Raw genomic sequence first — 20861 nt, forward strand, 5'->3', positions numbered from 1 at the left:
CCCTCCATCACCCCGCTGTGTGACTCTGACACCTCGGGTGTTCAGTTACAAAGGCTCCGTCCACCGTTCACGCGCACACACACACACACACTCACGCACACATATGTACACATTTTAACAAACAAACACATGCTTACGCACTCAAATCCTACAAATAAATCCACTTGCATGAACACGTGTGTCGCAGACCGAGCCGTGTTTCGCTAATTGTAGGAGAGCGAGAGCCTTGTTTTGTATTCCACCAAACAGCCACAGGGTATGTATCGTTTTCACACAGGAACATCCCGGCCCACATCATACCTGAGCAGTTTATTGGGAGTTGTGTGCAGCTTTCACAAGTTTTATACATGGCTGAATAAATAGAGTACGTCTATAACGAGTCAGAACCAACCCTGTAATTTTCATTCATCGTGAATTCTTCTCTCTCAGCACCGACTGAGGTGAGACGAGCAAGACATACAATGCATGCACATACATGCTCACACTCACACACACACACACACACACACCCCCTCTCACATTAACACAAATCCAGGCCGACTGAAGAGAGAGCATTCGCTGTAACACAAAAGCTCTCAATGAACAACTCAGGCCCAGATATGTAGAGCATCACTGTTCATCATCAGCCACTGCTGAGAAATAGAAGAAGATAAAGAAGAGGTAGAAGAAAAGGAAGAAATAGAAGAAGACGAAGAAAAGGAAGAAGTAGAATAAGAAGAAAAGGAAGAAATAGAAGAAGAAGAAAAGGAAGACGAATAAAAGCATAGATGTATATATACTATATATATACTGACAGTATATATATCTATGGAAGAAAAGGAGGAAGTAGAAGAAAAAGAAGAAAAAGAAGAAGAAGAAGAACAACAACAACAACAACAACAACGAAAATAACAACAACATGTCATTCAGCTTCCAACCTTTCAATAGAAAATCATACATAAGTTCTCTCCATTCAGGCTCAGTGGACTCATCTGTATGATCCATTTGAAATTCAAACAAATATCGAAGGCTGTTTAACTTGTTTTTGAGTTTGTTTTTCCTTATCTTTATGTTATGGATTTAGATTTGAATGAAACAAACTATAACTAGTGTCACTAGTGTCACCTCAAGCTCACTATACAGCTCCAAAACTGAAAACCTAAAGAGAAGATTGATCAAGAGTGTAAATCACTTCAGACCTAAAAAGGCATCATAGGCATCATAATACAAAATTTAAAAAATAAATAAAATACAGGATCGGTCTGGATTCTAGATGTCTAGATAAGAAGTCATGACTGTGCACAGAGCTGTGTTTCAGTTTCAAACATGACCATGAGGAGGGTTTGTGAATATTCCAGGGTAGAAGTTCGCACAGACAAACAGTTGCTGAGAATGAAAATGGAGATTAAATACGACTTGGACAACAGTATTACCAAGAGCAGGGTTACGCAGCACATGTAAACACAGCCACTAAGTTGTTCTCTCCTCTGCAACCTGACTTTGATCAAGGCCAGATCTCCCAGCAGCCTCCAGACCCCATGAGCAGCGAGACGGTTCAACATGCCTGTCTTCGGCCCTACTGTTCTGAGGCAACCTCCGAGACTTTTTTCTTTTGCCCTGTGCCAAGAAGCTGTTTCATTTCAATCTTGATCCATAACCACACCGGACGTTGTCAGATTTAGGGCTGGTAATCTGCAGCGAGATCTGTTTGGGGCTTTGAAACCCTGCGGAGCTAATGGACTAACTGCCATTTCTAATCAACATTGGAATTGATTTCCGAGCCTTCGAGTGCAGGAACGCTCAAGATGGATGTCTCCGCCAGGTTTGACTTTCCAAGACGTTAGCTGCATCACTTTATAAGACTGGATGTGAAACAATGGAAACATGTTAGCAAAGTAAACGCTGGCCTGTCATTTCTCCCCCGTCTAAATCTAGTTTGATAGCTGAAGATTGATGATGGAAAATGCTGTAATTTAGTGCAATTTACTTGCGGCTTTAACTCGAAACGCAGAGGAAGTATATTCATGCAGATCGTCAAAATCATTTTGTCAGCAATATACAGAAGATAATTTTTCAGGGTTTCATCAATTATTTTGGAAAAGTCAAACGAAACCAACAGAGAGGTTTTTTTTTTTTTTTCGTTCACCTTCTTGTGGCTCTTGAGGACGGATGGCGTGACAAAGGCCTTCCTTACACAGGTCGCACACTCTGAGCAGCTCGCGGCTCTGCTCCACCGTTCTAAAAACAGCTTGCAACGACAATTAAAGGTAACGGACCTATTATGGCAATGGGCCAATTTGCCAAAATGTTGAACTATCCCTTTAAATGTAAACTCTTGAATGCAATTTCTGCCAAAAGTGCTTTAAAAATGATCCAACTAAAAATACATTAAAAAGGAACTAAGGAGGATTTCTCCCGTGGCTATGCTACATTTTTGCCTTAATTAAAAAGCTCCAGAGTAATTCTGATAGTTAACTACATGACTTGTGACTTGTTACTAGTGAGAACGGACCATCCCTGTCTTCCACCTGGCGTCTCATGGCTGAAAACCAACCTTGCAACATCAGTGTAGTACCTGGCCACCAGCTTAAGACTACACAAACATACACGCCGTAACATTGTTCATGTTATCCACTGCTCCATTTATTGATTTTTCGCCGGCTTCGTTGTAAACAGATGCACATGGGCGAGAGGAGCGTAACCAAAACAGCGGAAAAGCGAGCGGACTTGCATAGTTCCCCTTTAACTTTGTGTGGAACTGTTTTGAATATTTATTTCATTGTCCATAAACTGATGAATCACTGTCCTGTAAAAACAGGAACATTCACCACAGTTTATGAGAACTCAATGTACAGGCTACAATAGGTCGTTTGTTTTTTTCAACCAACAGTCCAAACCCCAAAGATATTAAATCTATAATCAATTCAGGAAATATAACTTATTTGTTTCTAAAATGACAAAGCATGACCATAGGAATTATATTCATGCAGATGGTCAAAATCATTTTGTCAGCAATACACAGGGTTCAGGGTTCATCAATTATTTTGGAACAGTCAAACAAAACGAACAGAGAGGTTTTTATTTTTTCCGTTCACCTTCTTGTGGCTCTTGAGGACGGACGGCGTGACAAAGGCCTTCTCGCACAGGTCGCACTTGTACTTCTTGTGGCCGTCGTGCACCACCTGGATGTGGACGTTGAGCGTGTCCTTCCTCTTGAAAGTGGCGTCGCACTGGTCGCACTTGAACGTCCTCTCACCTGCAGCCGGGGGAGATAGAGGTCTGTTTGTGAGAGCCATTTCCAGTTATCTATTGTTGTGCCTCTAAACACACAGTCATCACGCACAGCAAGTGGGGACCCAATTTCACCGGGGGACGATTGTGTGGGCAGGGGGGAAAACACAAAAGAGGGTGTTTCATTGCGGCAGACAAGCTCCAAACGGCGGTCTGCTAAACAAAAGTCTTTTATCATGTACCTGTAGGTGAATACATCTCAGGGGCAACTGGTAAAACAAACTCCGCCGCCGTATGTTTCCTCTCCACAATAAATGGTTTGCCGCATTTACAGTAAAAGAAAAATGTCCTATTTTATTAATCATTCCCCTGAAAAGCTGCGAAAGCGGCAGACAGACAGCACTCAGACAGTCTCAGCTGTTCTCAGAGTGCAGCTTGATGTTTTCCCTTAACGCCTCTGCTCTCTGCCTCCATACAACAGCCTCTATTGTTGAAGAGTGGTTGTTTCCATTATATGGAGATCATTCCATTTCCACACAGTAATTTGGAGAGACTGCGTGTTTCGGTGTGGGAGCAAGTGGTTACGAGCTTTTTCGCCCCGTTCTCCTGTTACCAAGGCCGATGATGGTCAGCTTAGGAGAAAACACTGAGGTTCACTGTGAGAGCTGGAACGGTGCTGCAGTGAAGTCTGGCATTAGGACACGTTGTAGGGCCCGGTGGGAAACTGTGATCTGATCTCTGACTCGCATCAATCTTCATCTGAATAATCCAATATCCATATACTCCTGAGATTGATCTTTTCAGGTCTTTTACAGTTTCCTGTGGATGTGTGAAGCTGTGACCCCTTTTTAGTCTTTTACAACTAGATCTGGTCATGTGAGAAAAAACATGGCAGATGTGTTTCCACCAGGGGTTCAGGTCTAAAGACGAATGAGCGGCTGCATTTAGGATTTATAAACTATGACGACAGTAAAGAGCTGGACAAGAGCAAAGCTTTATTATTGCTCTGTCTATTATTTCCTGAGATGCATGTGTAAACTGTTGGTCATGGAAAATAAAATAAAAAATGCAAATGCAACTTATCATGTCACCACTCATCATGTAAACATGGATATTTATAATACTACACCAAGTTAGAAGAACCTGAAATATCTCCAACAATCCAAACTGAATCATACCGGGACCTCATGAATGAATCGATTCAGGAAATCAGTGGTGAGCACTAACACACATACTAAAGATTCACACACTCACACAGGATCATACTATTATTTAAAGACTTGTCCAACTGACATTTGATCCCAGTTCAATTATGGGATCAACCTCAGTTGATGTAGGTCTTCAGATTTTCTTCAACAGTGACTTCAGTAATGGTCCTTGTCCGTCAGCTGACTAGAGATAGGCTTATTTAAAGTAAGAATTATGAGGCCATAATTAAAGTTCTAATCAGCAGAGCAATTTGTCTTCTTCTTTCTGTTCAATTATAATGAAACAAACTGAGCTGGGTATCGCTACGGATTTACTGAATCTATTCAACTTTGATTCACAAGGTCCCGATTCGATTCGATATTGATTTGATATTGATTTATTTGAAGATGTTTCTGTTTCTACATAATAATAATAACAATTTTGCTTGGTTATGAAAGAGATTCTCACAGAACTGATGTTGCAAATGTACAAAGATGGAACTCTCTAACCTGGTGCTTTATAAAAAAAAATGTATAATTACATTAAAAAATGACACAAAAGCAGCTACATTAATGCACACTTCTAACGGCAAAACAGTGTGACTCTTCAGTACAGTTGTGGGTGATAATTCTAGTACTGCAGTCAACGTGCATATTTCAGCAGTGAATGGATACAACAAAATGTAAACAGCAGCGTGATCACAGATCGTGTGCAAGATTTGTGATCATGCTGGTCTGTGATTTCGGCCGACTAACACAGGAAACAGGAAATGGCATACATTAAAAGATCAATCTCAGGATTTTTTTTTCTCAGGATCTGAAATTCGATTTTAAACCCCGCTGTTTACTGTACTAATTATCTGAACCTGATTTATTCAGGTCCTCTAATCTGACCACTGATTGTTACATTGTTTGTGATGTGAAATTCTTCTTTTTACACTATGGTAACAGTTTGATGAAACTGACTGGGAACGCGTGCAGACAGATTTTTTTCTTTTAAATGGAAGAATGTTCTTTCCTGAACTCAAGGGTTCTGATTTGATTTCACCTGAACATTTCACAACAGCTGTGCTTCATCTTCTCACCGTGGGCCATCGCTACAGAGCCAACTCCTGTTCCCAACGCTAACGCACAAAGACAGACACACTTATTCCATGGCATGTGGCCATTTTCTCACCTGCAGTACAATGAAATCTCATACTCAATCCTCCCGCCCCACATACTCCAGAACTCGATACTTCATACGAGTGCCGGTATTATATGGCCTGCCTCCGGAGACAGAGGCAGGAAATGCCTTGAGCTGTACAATCTCTTTGTTATCTGTCTCCGTTTTGAGGAGCGGCGCTGCGTCCTGCTGAGGCTGGGCCGTCTGAGGAGAGGGTTTCAGTCAGACCGGAGCACCTGGGACGACCTGTCCAACTTTAATGTGTCCTTGTTGAGATGTTTGATAGAGTTATGGTCTGTATGGTAAACGGAAATGTCCACAGATGTGAGGATGATTTGGACGCTAATGAAAATTTATGACACACAACAAGTGGGTGATTTTCTCAAGAGATATAAAGGGAGAATATCACTTAAAGGGATAGTTCAACATTTTGGCAAATTGGCTCGTTGCCATAATCCATATAGTCTTAAACTGCGTTCACACCGGACCTTTTGTTTTTAGAACAAGCGACGAGTTTACATGTTAAAGCAACATTGCGGAGTTTCAGCTCAGTGCTTCCACCATCTGGTGGGAAAAACGAAACTTAACGAAAACGAAACTTATCAGCCAGCGCATCCAGCGTTTATTCCCATTAATAAAGGACAGTATTTCCCACATGCAAGGAGACTGTGTGGCTTTTACCCACCACGTCTCTCTCCGACGCAGAGGGGAGGGGAGAGGAGGGGGGCGGTGATTCGTACCCGTGCAGGGAAGTTACATAGTGCAGTTTCAGCCGACGCGACCCGGCCCAGGCTACCATTGCAGTGAGTCTGGAAACATTATTTTAAGGCCGAAAAACTCCGCAATGTTACTTTAAGTCAATGCAAACGAGCGATTGAGCGTTTAATCGCCCAGGCGAAAAAACGCTGGGGCTCGGAGCGACGCTCAAGATGAGAAATCCCAACTCTCCGGCCGTCAGTCGCTCGTCGCTCAGCGCTGATTGGCTGCCGTAATTCCGGTGGTGCCGGTGTAAACAGAGACACATGGCAGTGGGCATGACGTCATCAAAGCGAAAATGCGAGTCTGTGGCTCTGCGCCAAATTGACGAGCGACTGCAGCTGAGCGTTGGAGCGTTTTTTCGGAGCGATACGAGCGACAGCGACAAAAATAAAAAGTCTGGTGTGAACACACCTTTAGGAGTAGGTTCATTACCTTTAATTGTCGGTGCAAGCTATTTTTAGAACGGTGGAGCAGAGCCACGAGCTGCTCAGAGCTACACTATGGAGGCTCATGGGATTTCTTGGTTTCCCTCATCAAACTCATCAAATACACAATCCAACAACTGCAAAACGATCCAACTAAGAATACATTAACTTTGTGTGGAACTGTTTTGAATATTTATTTCATTGTCCATAAACTGATGAATCACTGACCTATAAAAAACAAACACCAGTGGACTCACACTCATACTTACTGTTGTGGATGAGTAGATGACGCTGTAGCGAGAAAGGCGTGCGGAACAGCGCTTTACACTCCTCACACTGGAAGGGTCTTTCCTCAGAGTGGGTCTGCAGAGAGAGCAGAGAGGCCTCAGTGTCTATAACGTATGTGTGTGTGTGTGTGTGTGTGTGTGTGTGTGTTGAGGGGTGGGCTTCCTGCCTCACTGTGTGGATGTTGATGTGAGAGGATCATGGGTATGGCTCCACAGCCTATTTGGTTTGTTGACCTGATGAGGACAAGCAGCTCAAAGGGCTTAAAGTTCAAAGTGCTTCTGTTTTTCTGACCCCCCCTCCCCTCCCAAATCCGTCCCCATCCCCATCTATCTGAGTGACACCTCAATCCCGAAGGTAAACACAGCCAACCTCTGGGGTGGAGGAGGCCAGAGACCCCACAGATAACCACCACCACCACTGACACCCCAGACAGACAGACTAACAATTCCAAATCTGAAGTGTCTTTGAATGAATGAATATCTCTCCACATCAAATCCCAATCAGATGAATATAAAGAAAAAACAATGCCACACACAATTAGCTCACTGGTGGATTATCATGTGATCACCTTCTTGTGATTCTTGTAGACGTTGCGGTGAGCAAACTCCTTCCCGCACAGCTTGCATTTGTAAGGTTTGTCCTCGCTGTGGATGATTTTGTGAGCCGTCACCTGATCCAGGCGCTTGAAGGAGCGGCTGCAGATCTCACAGGTGTACGGTCGCTTCTCTGCCCAACACAAACATTAAGGGAGAAACATCTTCAAACATTCATCCTCATCTACACAACCATTGCCAAAAAAATAATCTTACTCAATTGGAAAGATAGAACAAAACTAATAATAAAACATTGGTTCAATCTGCTAACTGAATACTCAAATCTGGAAAAACTTACAATCACCATAAAAGACAATATCACCTTCTACAACAACACCTGGTCCCCATTTATACAATTTATCCAGAGCTGATCCCCCCAAGCACTACTCTACACTGTTCATCCCTTTTTCTTATTTCTTTTTTATTATTATTATATATTTTTCTACTCTCTTCTTATTTCAACATCCCCCAGAATGCCTGCTCAGTCCCTTCCCCTCTTTGTTTTGTTCTGTCCTAGTTTGTTTGTTTATTTATTCTGTTGCCCCTTGTCCCATGCTGTTCTGTACTTGTCTAACTGTCCTGTAATGTGTAAAAAAAAAAAAAAAAAAGGAAGAAAGAAAGAAAGAAACATTAAAGGGATAGTTCAACATTCTGGCAAATTGGCCCATTTCCATAATCCCTATAGTCATAGCAGTAGGTTTGTTACCTTTAATTGTCGGTGCAAGCTATTTTTAGAACGGCGGAGCAGAGCCACAAGCTGTTTAGAGCTACACTATGGAGGCTCATGGAATTTCTTTGTTTCCCTCATCAAACTCATCAAATACACAATCCAACAATAGTTGTGACCTGCACATTCACCACGTTATGAGATAATAACGTGATAATAAAGTTGTTTTCGAGGTAAATACAGAGACTGCTTGCCGAAAAACTGCGGTTTGCATGAATTTACCTCAAAAACAACAAAAAGCGTGGTGAATGTGCAGGTCACAACTTGTCCACGAGAGCGTTTTGGAGTTGTTGGATTGTGTATTTGATGTGTTTGGTGAGGGAAACCAAGAAATCCCATTAGCCTCTGTAGCGTAGCTTGCGGCTCTGCTCCGCCGTTCTAAAAACAGCTTGCACCGACAATTAAAAGTAACGAACCTACTCCTAAAACTATAGGGATTTAGGGCAATGGGTCAATTTGCCAAAATGTTGAACTATCCCTTTAAGGGAGATACATCATGGTAAACAGAGACGGTGCATGAAGTTACAGCGGAACGTTTTCAGTGCGGCGTCTTCCTACCTGAGTGTGTGATCATGTGGCGTTTAAGCTGGTTTGTAGAGATGAACTTCTTATTGCACGCGTGGCAGTCGAATATTTCATGAACCTTGGACAAAAGAGCAGCGAAGAGGGGGTTTAAAAGTTTTGGTCTTTGGGACATGAAAAAAAAGATCACCATCAGTTTTCATTCAAGACAGAAGAACAACTATTACGGCTGAGTGATGAAAAGTTTCAATCCCTTTTCTGCTTCAGTGTTAAACTCCTTCATTTTCAAATCCAATCGCTGCCCTGGCGTTCAGCTACAATAGTCTATGCTAATTCAAAGCAGCTCCTCTTGTCACAGCTGCGCCTGCGAAAGCTTGTTCGGCTAAATGGTGATAATGGCAGTTCTAAGCTGCTTTGGAACAAATGTGTCACTACGGAAAGTTTGATTGGTCTTTGGCTTGAATAATAGTGACTGTTCCAGTGTCTTTGATTGAGGCTGTATGAACACACTAGATATTTATGCCGTGTTTATAATAACACTTTGTTTCAACGGGACTCAGCTCTTCCAAATGTAATGTAACGCTGGCCTAAATTTACACAATAGAGCGAGATTGGAAAACACAACTATAAGAGCCACATAATAGCAGAACTGGCACATGGAGACACAAGGAGGCCACTCAGGAATATTCCATACTTCTATTTTAAAACTCCCTGGAGATGTGAAACTGCAGAACTGTGTCAGCGTCCAGGTGACTGTAAAGTGTTGAACAGTTTGCGGTTGCAGCCCCGGTGATAAATAATGTGACAGAAATATTCATTAATGTGGATGATCGATGTTGACGGGAGAAAATGAAATGTCACAATTACCAGCAGGGATAATGAATGAAGAATGTAATGACTAACGATGTAATGACGACCAATGAGACAAACTGAATGAGACAACCTGTGCACTAATCAAGTGCCCGACCATTAGCCAAAGTGTGTTCCCTGGGGTGAAACCATACACAGGTGATGGTAAACTTAGAAATAATTATAGAATACAGTGTACATGATCTAAAGTCAACAACTCCTAAATAGAACAAAACAAACATGTAAAGAAAAATTCTTGGAATTCTTTCTTTTTCTAAAAGACACAAACAATTTGTTCACAGCTCAATCACCTGAAATCCTTAAAGTTCCCATTCAGTATAAAGGTTGATGTCCATGTGTAGTGTGATTGAAAATCAGGTCTCGGTTCTATATCATTACTGTGAAACTATCAAAGCCTGTACTCAGAAACTGAGGCTGGAGGCGTTTTCACACCTGCCTTGTATGGTTCGCTTTAAACAAACTCAAATTCATTTCTCCCTTTGGTGTGGACCTTTTGGCCAGGTGTGAATACAACACAGCCATCCAACTCAGGTGTGGACCAAACAAGCGGACTGAGACCCGGCTGGGTGCGGTTCCAAACGAACCCTGAAAGCGGTCCGACCGCGGTCCGACACAGTTGCAAAAAGCATACGCCTTCTAATAGTCAGGAATTGTGGGAATTAATTATGACTAGAATTATATATAATAATTATAAATCATATAATTGTTATGCCATGGTAGGCGCACATGAGAATATGCTCTCTTCAGCCGTCTTGCAGCAGGTCTTCTTCATTAAAAATCATAAGAACACCATCGTAAAACTGACGTTGTATTAAATGCTCTTGCTCACTGTACTGGTTGTGTATGTCTGTTTGTTGTTTGTTTCCTTTAATAAAAATCGAACATCTATTTGTAAATATATATATATGTAACATAATGTGATGTGTTTCGATAAACAAATTTATGAAAAAATATATATATCAGAACAAGCCCGAGCAAGCTCTCAATGATCGTTTACTTCCATCCTGCTTTCCCAGCCCCAGATGTTTCTGACCAATGATTGAACGACCTCAGCATACATGTGGATTTCTTTACAAATTCTGATCCACATGCAAAAAGTGCAATGTGAAAGCAAAGCGCACCAAACAACAAAAAAATCCAAAAAACATTGCATTTGGTCCGGACCAAAGCGAGAAAACTAACGGACTTTCCTGGTGTGAAAACGCCTTTTAGAATCATCGTGACATCATCAAGCGAGGTTCTGCACCAACTATGATATCATGCTTCTGATACAAGAAACAAACGAATAGTGTGATATTATGTTACAGTGAGATCACAGATTGCAGATTCAGAATTCTGGTGGAGCAATTATCTACTAAATGAAGTAAGAAAATGCACTACAGAAATAACATCTCTACTTCCAAAACACAGTTAATTCCTGATCTGTTTCTAAGTGAGTGAAATTAAAGTGAATTCCCTCAGTCATAACTCTGACCTGTGATGTCTGGGGATTCGCGGCACAACAGGAAACACATGCTTGAGTTTCTCCTTGGTCCGAGCTTCAGTAGAAGTCAATGGGAGACTTGACAACTTTCCAGGGTTGTAAAAATTCTGCCTGTGACTTTTACATCTGATAAGTGTTTAAACACACTCTGTTGCTCCAACTGGACCAACTGATTGTATTTCATTGTCTCAACGGTACCTTAAACAACACCTCCCACCAACACAACCTGTTGTTTTTGGTCTCACACGTACTGACTGTGCTAATAATTATAATTAATCAATATTACAGGACGTATTTACAATGAAATCACACATTGAAATGGAACAAATTAGACTTATTTAACCTGGAAGGAGCTGCCGCCTCATAGATATTTACAACGGTAATTGTAGAAGGTTTCATGAACCGAACATATGTTTTTACTGGAAATTCACATTAACAAAATATAAATATATATTTGTATGAAAATGTTTTAAAGTCGTATTTAAACAGTCCCATTTAAATCTGTAATCCATCAGTAAGAGAGAGAATCCCCGACGCCAAGGCTAAAACCGTATTGTCTGCCAACACAGGCTCTTAAATTTCACAGGACCTGTGGGATGAGCCAGTGAAAAAGAAACCAGCCCTGCGCTCGGTGTCACCCAGAATAAATTTGTAACAACTTGATCATAAAGACACCCTCACATGGAGAGGGAGTAGCTCAACAAAGTGAACTCTGGAGAGATTAAGAGGTGAGTCTAGGTTATAGAAACAGTGTGATGGATTCCACTGTACGGCAATAAAGACGCATCGCCTTAAAAAATGGATCATGCAAAACTAGCTTAGTGGAGTTAAATCCTCTCAGAGCCGGTGCAGAGGATCCGGGTGTGATAGTGTGAAATGCACAGGCAGGATGTTCATGTCGAGTCTCACCTTTCTGTGTTCTTGTAGATTCAGGGAGGAGGAGCACTTTCTGTTGCATATGGTGCATGTGAGTTTCTGCCGTGAGCTTCCTATAAAAGAAAAACAACTAGAAGAAAATTACCACGCCTGAACTTCGGAGCGGATGTCGAGGGCGGGCAATCACCTCGACAATTTCATGACAATCATCACGCAGCGCAGATACACATCAAAAGTTTCACAGGATAAAGGTTTCTCTTCGACATACATCCAGCGACCACACACACACACACACACTGGTAAAACACAGGCCCAGATATGAACTCCTGAATGTCTTAATCTCGGGTTGATACTTGATTCACGTGTGAAGCTGTGCAGATCCCCACTGCCCTACATCCCATCATAAATAGCTATGGAAGTCCAATTATCTGAAAGAGCGAGCAGCCCCAGAACACACAGGTCAGCAATTATGGAGCGCGAGTAATTAGAGATGCGTCTCAATATTGCAGAGATTTCTAACTGATCGAGGTCATCATGTAGTGATGCTGCGCCTCCTCCAGGGCTGAGGCTAATGGACAATAAACTCTGTTACATGATGTTACGCAAAACAGGAATATGTGGAAGGGAAAAGAGAGACTCCAACCTGTGTGAACGTTTCCTTTATGCTTTTTCAGCGCGTCCTTGCTCTTGAATCTTTTACCGCAGCTCTCGGCTTTACAGATGAACCTGGCGTCTCCTCTACAGGCTTCTTTATGCTGTTCAAAACTGCACACACAGGATTCAGAAGAAGAAAGGAGTCAGAGTTACGTTTTTATAATCATTTCAAATGACAAAAAAGATGTGTACTATATTAGGAACCTTGTTTGGGTACAAATGCCCATTCTGGACTGTATGTTACCTGGACTCTGAGCTGAATGTGTTGTGGCACAGGGAGCACTGATGAGCTTTAGAGTCAGCAGATGGATCCAGTGACTCAGAACAATGCAAAACACTGAGGAAGGATTCAAAATGAAAACAAATTAGGGACCGAGCAGGAAATGAAACACATCAAGGTGATGGCCTGTCTGGATTGAAGTTAGTGAGTGATACTGATACTACTCCCATATGCAAGTATGTAAACCCTACAGGCAGAAGGTGATTGTATTAGTTTATCTAATCTTAGATTATCTTAGCTGGCTCTGTGCAAATGGAACAAAATCTACTTTGTTTCATCCAAAGTGTAAATGAGAGAGGTTATGTGTCGACCACTTATTCACCAAATGCAGTGAGTAGTAGTCTGGTGACAACAAAACAACTGAACCAGGACAAATCACAGGGCTCCAGACTAACTTTTTATACTAAGAGCACAGTTACCCCTTCCCTCCTAAAATTTTAGGAGTGCAAACAGCAAATTTAGGGGTGCAAATATTCATATTTCTCTCATTATTCACCTTTTCACTCATGATCCTGACACACGTTGGCCTGACAGAGTAAAGACAGATTCCAGATTCTTTGAGCCAGGAGCGTACCTATGTTCCCTCTCTACTTATCTGGACTCTATCTATCTGGCCTGTCTGGCCTGTCTGGCCTCTAGCTGGTCTTTTTTACTAACTTTTTACTTAACCAACTCCTTTCCCATTGCCTAAACCCAACCAATGGGACAATTACACTTCTCACTCAAAAATAGATAAAAATATGAAAAGCGGGGAACATAAAACCCTTTTTCTAAAAAAAGGTTCTATGTTCCCCGGTCACATACAAAGTGGGGAACATAGGACCCAGGGAACATAGGGATGACCCCCTTCCAGTTGGATTACCCCTTTCACGTTTCACCAGTGTTAAAAAGAAAAATAGCAAATTTACTGGTTGCACATGCATGAGTAGATGATATTTTTTTTGACCCCATTTAGGGGCAGTCTGGAGCCCTGCATCATAGATTTTCATTAATTAGAGGTGCTAGCAGATGGAGAGCTAGGCTAGCCTGAGCTAAGCTAATGGACTACAGCCCCCAACTTAACAATGAACAGACTAGGGGGTAATGCAGGTTCGAATCCCGCATCGGGCAGACCTTTCCTGCATGTCATTCCCCCTCTCTCTGCCTCCCCCTTTCCTGTCTATCTCACTATGAGCTATCAAATAAAGCCAAAAAAAATGGACTTTAAAAAAAAAAAACAGTGAACAGACTAAGTTCAACTTAGCGTCAGTGTGGTGATGTCGGAAAAAAAACTATTTCCCAAAACTAGTTTACTCATTCTGAATTAAAACGAATAATCAAGAATATCGAACAATCAAGAATATCATTAAACTGCTTTTTCAAATTAACTCATAGTGTTAGATCATATTTTTTTACTGAACTGATTCTTCCACTTTTTAATAACCTGAGCTTTAAGCTTACAGAGAAACTGAAAGTAAGATTAAACAGCTCCGTGGCCAGTAAAGGAGCAGAGCTGTGAACCCACTGGCGCTGCAGAGCCTGTTTGATGGGGAACTTCTTGCCACAGTTTCTGCATTTGAACTCCTTCTCCTCAGTGCTGGGCCTCTGGTGCAGGCTCTGAAGGTGGGCAGCCAGGATCTCCTCACTGGGAAAACTGCTCTCACACAGCAGGCAGGGGTGGTCCTCCTTCTTTGTAACCAGTTCTGGAGAGAGAGGTGGTACACATGGCAAACATCTCCTATAACTCCTGTGACTTATCAGTATTAGCTGCGATTGTGATTTCATAACATTGAAATGAGGAGACCTCATTTGACTTTACCCATTTCAACAATGTGCTTGTTGTCTTTACTATTTTCGTCCTCATCCTTGATGATCTCCTCCTCTTCTTCCTCCTCCTCTTCCTCCATATCACTGTCCAGGTAGCCTATTAGGAGCTCCGTGTCTGTCTCGATGTCATCTACAGCCAGGTAGAAGATGTTTTCTCCGTCCTGAGAGATAACAACAGGGCTGATGTTGAGTAATAACACAAAGCTAACGATGACATGGAGCAGTGGCAGGACTGCACCTCACAAATTTGACAGGAATGCAGCTAACGAGGAAAGTATTCTTGCTCAGTGCAAGTTGAGCTATTTACGGCAATGCACAGTGAGTAAGTGAAGGCTGAACTCATTACACCCAGACAAAAGTCTGTTATGACCTGATCGAGGCCACAGGTCAAAAGCTCAAACCCTTAAAAATGTTGTCATTAACTCGGCTGTTCTTAAAGGTCACGCTAATAAAATCAAACCGTCATTTTGTTTTACCTATGGGATTCTAAATATACATAAATAATGATTAACAAGAGGAAAGCTGCACAATAAATGTCACTGCTGATGGAACACAGAGCTTTAACCCACATAGATGACCTTTAAACAACCAATCACTGCGAGCATGTGTGTATTAATGGAGGTAACTTGGCCCTGCAACCTTAAATGTTCATCTTCCCCTCATTCCACCTCTATTTTTCTTCAGCCATGACAGAACAGTTTTTTTTAATCTTTTGCACAAGCAAGAGGTAAATCAACTGGAGCAAAATGCACTAAGGTTGTGTTCACGTGTCAGTGTGTGTGAATATGTGTCTGTATACTTATACTTTTTATATACTGTATTAGATTACTTCAGCTACCAATGCATTATTGTTCACTATAATACTTTTTATCATGAGCTTTTTAACTGCATTTGAGGCCTTTGTAATTAACAAATTGACAAAGAAATGATCTACAATAATTAACAATCACAAACATTGTGTCTCTAAAATACATACGGTACATATAAATACACAAAACAGAAAAGTGAGTATGTCTTTGTCCAATTTTACACACAATTCATATTTGTACCAATAATACAAATACTTTACCAGTTTACCAGTTAATACAACACTTTACCAATATCTGATTTAATATCTCCTTTTGATCTTCCACATTCTTTTTGTATTTTAATTGTGTTGTTATTCTTCATTGTTTCTGTATTTTAATTGTGTCGTTATTTTTATGTAAGCATCTTTGAGCACTTGTAAAAGCGCGTTATAAATCAAATGTATTATTATTATTATTTTGTTTAAACATCTGGATAAAAACAGACTTGCAACCAAAGTGATATGTGATGTACATCTTTTTTTTTTAAGTATTTAAGTTCTAGAAATAAAGAATTCCCTCAGTTCAGTTGGTATTTTGGCACATTTGTCTTACCCATGTAAGACCACCCTCATTATATTATAACATATTTCATAGTTATATTATCTATGAGATTAAACCCTTTATCTGGGGCATGGTACAGAGTAAAAAACTCACCAGCTCTTTTGACCTGGTCTTTCGGGCTGCTTGTTCTTTACAGCCATACTTAAGTAAGACCAAGACCAGGAACACCTAGTTGGTCACATCGTGAGCTTACAACTGTGACATCATCAAACAGCTATATAAAAGACAAAGACTCATCTGTAATCCCAGCCAATAATAATTAGCCCGCCCCCACAAACGTCTTAAGTCTTTAAAATATCTCATCCTCTTTCTTCTAAGGAAGTGTGAGGGATTCATTGTCCACTGAGAGGAAATCTACCTGTATGGCTGCCAAGTTCTTCTGCTCTTGTGAAGGCGCCTGATGGACAAACCGCAGCCAGTTGGCATGGCGTGGGTTACTGGCATCCAGAATATACAGCACGTCTCCTTTACTACCACGGACCTGAGAGAGGGGGGAAAAAACCAAACAAACAATGACTGTGTGAGTTGACAGAAGTAAAACGCTGATCCTTCTTCTCTTCTTGTTGCTTTCATGGTTCGTCTTCTGTACATCAAAGTGTGTTTGGCCCTGACGTATGAACACCTTATCATGTGCGCAGGTCTGTACCTCCCAATGTGGCAGCCACAGATAACTACATCACAGCATCTGTTTTAAGCGCTTACCATCAATGGCTCCCAGCAACATGAGAGACAGTTTAAATTAAACAGTGTGCTTAATTGATCTGCAACATAAGTCATTGTTTTTTTATACCAGAGAAAAATGAGGAATGCATTTGGACACGTATGCAAGTAGCTGTGTCTCTCTTACAGCTGTCCAGTGATAAAGGATGTGTCTAACACTGCAACACAATCTGCAAAGAGACTATTACTCTGTTATTAAATACAAAACATAATTGATACAGAACTATATGTTAAACATTAGTGTCATGATTTATGTCCTTCTCATCTATAGAAACCAGTATTTACGGTGCACTCACTTTGACCTTTAAAACCTGAACTGTCACATGTGTACAGTGCTGCAGAAACAGGGCAGGGTGTGTGTGTGCATTCACCTCCCACATCAGCCTGGTGTCGGAGCTTTCATCCAGCTCACTGGGCAGCTTTTTCTCACCTGCGAACGGGCCAAACTTTTCTCCCTTGAAAACAAAGAGACGGAGACACCTTTCAAATCAGGACACTCACTGTGAAACAAACTAGCAGGCAAAAATGAATTATATTAAAAACATGATACATGATTCCAGTGGGTGTTGTACACTGTGGACAGATAAATGGTGGATGGCTGGTGGGTAGGTCTACTCCTCTTATAAGGGGATAGGAGTTCAACATTTTGGCAAAATTGTCTACTGCCATAATCCTATGGTCATAGGAGCAGGTTCATTACCTTTAATTATCGGTGCATGTTGTTTTGAGATCAGCGGGGCAGAGACACGAGCTGCTCAGCAAACACAATGGAGGTGAACGGTGCAGGTCCTCTGTCCCTCAAAACTCATCAAATACACAATCCAACAACTCCAAAACGCTCTCATTGACAAGTTGTGACCTGCACATTCACCACACTATGAAGTAATAATGTAACATTACGAGACAGACTTGTTTTCAAGGCAAATGCATAGCCGCAACTGCATTTCAGACAGGGCTGCTGGGCAGAGTGATTTCAGAAGCGCAAGTATTTCCTTCATGTTTTGTATTATCACATAATAATACATGATTATTTCATAGCGTGGCGAATGTGCAGGTCACAACTTGTCCACGAGGATGTTTTTGAGTTATTGGATTATGTACTTGATGAGTTTTGATGAACAGGGGACCTTGTACCATTCACCTCCATTGTGTTCACGGAGCAGCTCGCATCTCTTCACTCGTGAATCTCAAAACAACATGCACCGATAATTAAAGGTAAGGAACCTACCCCTATAACTATAAGAGATTATGGCAATAGGCGAATTTTCCAAAAATGTTGAACTATCCCTTTAATGTGAGATTCCTTGTTATAGGATAATGTTTTTCTCTCTGACTCTCCAGAATTGCCAAAAAAAATGTCAGGGGGCGTGGTCAAAATGTTGTGTTCACGTCCATTCTCATCATGTTTTACTACAGCGCCTCTGATTTAACTGACAATAACCTCCTGAACGTGAACGCATACTCAGGGACGTGTCACTACAGTATACCTCTGTATATGACCTGTCCATATGTGTTGACAGCGGAATGTATTCACTTTAGCCAAAATGCGTTTTTTTTTAAAGTCGCGAGCTGTTACGTGAATGTAACCGTCATATATAGTGTGTGTTCGCACTATACATTATTTGAATACACAGTGGAGCAGTGAGCGAGAGAAACAACTGGAGTAAGTGCAGCTACGTGGCACTTCACGTCAGAGGAGCCTTGGCTTCAAGCTGAGACTTTGACAGCGACTATGAGGAACGAGGCGAACAGAAAACGTCTTTACAACGGTTAGAAAAGTCTTAAAAGCAACATTAAACGCCTCCCGCGTGTACACTCGGTTACAAAGTCGCCCAGCCAGAAACAAACAAACCTTTTTGACTCGCCTCGCCGTGTACAGACCGATTCCATCCTGGACCTTTGACGATTTCAGGGAAAATCTGTCTGGCACATACATACCCAACATTGTCATTACTCGGAAACGTTTCCGTCAATGACAATGAGTTGACTACCGAATGTGTCAGCGGGAGGGAATTAGCATGGTCGGTTTGAATTTAGAGCAGATAGAGTCTCTTCGTGGAGCGGTCCAGGTTAAACTTGTGTAGTTCCTGCAGCAGGGAAGCGGAGCGGCGTCCTGATTGGTCCAAAGTTTGTAACCAGAAGCTACCTTTACTGTGGCGCTACACTCCAGCCTGTGTTTCATTCAGGCTGCTCTCCCAGCCTGTACAGTACAGGGGCACGGCGACGCAGCAGTGGTTACTGTAGTTGTATTCAAGTAACAACACGTGTAATGTAAGGAACTGTACACTGGATGACTAACATTTCAGTTTAAGGGGATTTTCTTCAGTTTGTCGATTCCCCCCTCCCCATCCTATGGAGCCCCCATGAGTTGAGTGCTGATTAAAGAATGAATGAATGATATCATCACAACAATAATGACTCTACTTGAAATACTGATTTGACAGGGGGAAAAAAGTCATGTATTAACACCAATATAATGACCCACTTTTCCAGTGTTTCACTTTACTTACTGAGTGTCATATCTTCTGATCTGTTCACATTTAAGATTATAATAAATCAGCTTGAAAAGGTTAAGACATACATTTAACAGAAATATGTCACTATCTCTGTATTTTTTTCATTAAAATATATAGGCACATACAAATACACATAGGCCACTATTTTCATTTACAATTTATTATTGTATGTAGTAATTCAGATTTGAGTGGATGGGATAGATGTTTTTGTATGTTGTCATTTTTGTCATTCATGTCATTTTTGGGGAGTTTCAGTATAACTTTGGATTAGAAATCAGAGTTTTAAAAATTCTTGTGGCTGAAATCGTATTATTGCATGTGGTGACTGGACCCCTATTCACAAGCTTCTTAGGCCATCTTGTTTTCATTTCTTCCATTGTCATTACACTTTTACTAGTGTTTTTTTCATAGTCTGTGTGAAGTGAAAAATTTCAAATTTCTCTGTAAAACACTCATTCTTCACCACTAATCACCAAAACTTCAGAATATGTTGTGTTTTGGCTCAAACTTGTCTTTCTGTCTAATTCAGAAACCACTGTGGATCAGAGATCTGACTGACCCTTTCTGCTCAGCAGGCCAGAAACCACAATTTACCAACAATCTTGAGCTGCTTGAACAGATGGTTCTTCTGGTCTGGAGCCAGCTGCTCCACAACCATCAGAACCAAACCCTCCAGGCTGAACCTTAAATCAAGGCAGACTATATGTAAATAAAACAAAACAGGATGTAGACATGTATACATCAACTTATCCCAGTAAGTTTGGCACCACGTTTATTATACGAGTCGGTGCTCAAACTTAGTCAAAGCACTGACGCCGGTCAACATTTCATAATGCCAGACCCCCAAAATAATAAAAATGTTTAAAGGGATAGTTCAACATTTTGGCAAAATTCCCCATTGACATGCATTATTCATATAGTCTTAGCAGTAGGTACGTTACCTTTAATTGCCGGTGCAAGAGTTGTTTGTTTTCGAGGCAAATGCAGAGACTGCTTGCTGGAAAACTGCCCCCGAATTCGCATCTGTGGTTTTGCATGAATTCACCTCGAAAACAACTCTGTCTTGTAACGTTCTGTTATCATCTCATAGTGTGGTGAATGTGCAGGTCACAGCTTGTCCACCAGAGCGTTTTGAAGTTGTTGGATTGTGTATTTGATGAGTTTGATGAGGAAAACCAAGAAATCCCATTAGCCTCTGCAGCGTAGCTCCAAGCAGCTTGCGGCTCTGCTCCGCCCTTCTAAAAATAGCTTGCACTGTCAATTAAAGGTAACAAACCTACTCCTAAAACTATAGGGATTATGGCAATGGGCCAATTTGCCAAAATGTTGAACTATCCTTTTAATATAATATCACAAAATGCAGTGTTTTTG

The 20861-nt window shown here is 41.3% G+C and overlaps 1 protein-coding gene across 1 annotated transcript in view; it reads right to left on the reverse strand.

Moving 5' to 3' along the window:
- prdm5 (PR domain containing 5) overlaps nt 1-19093 on the reverse strand; it is a 48950-nt gene extending 29857 nt beyond the window's left edge. The window contains exons 1-12 of the mRNA XM_085773483.1: nt 18827-19093; nt 17346-17429; nt 16613-16735; nt 14838-15006; nt 14544-14721; nt 13004-13096; nt 12749-12870; nt 12139-12218; nt 8913-8997; nt 7603-7760; nt 7016-7109; nt 3075-3235 (exon numbers count right to left, since the gene is read on the reverse strand). Coding sequence (XP_085629609.1) covers nt 3075-3235; nt 7016-7109; nt 7603-7760; nt 8913-8997; nt 12139-12218; nt 12749-12870; nt 13004-13096; nt 14544-14721; nt 14838-15006; nt 16613-16735; nt 17346-17429; nt 18827-18925 — 1446 coding nt within the window. The 5' untranslated portion in view covers nt 18926-19093. The remainder of the gene's footprint in view (nt 1-3074; nt 3236-7015; nt 7110-7602; nt 7761-8912; nt 8998-12138; nt 12219-12748; nt 12871-13003; nt 13097-14543; nt 14722-14837; nt 15007-16612; nt 16736-17345; nt 17430-18826) is intronic.
- Nucleotides 19094-20861: the final 1768 nt, after the last annotated feature.

Source organism: Trachurus japonicus, chromosome 4, assembly GCF_045865225.1.
Source record: "Trachurus japonicus isolate A0001 chromosome 4, Traja_1.0".
Lineage (NCBI taxonomy): Eukaryota > Metazoa > Chordata > Actinopteri > Carangiformes > Carangidae > Trachurus > Trachurus japonicus.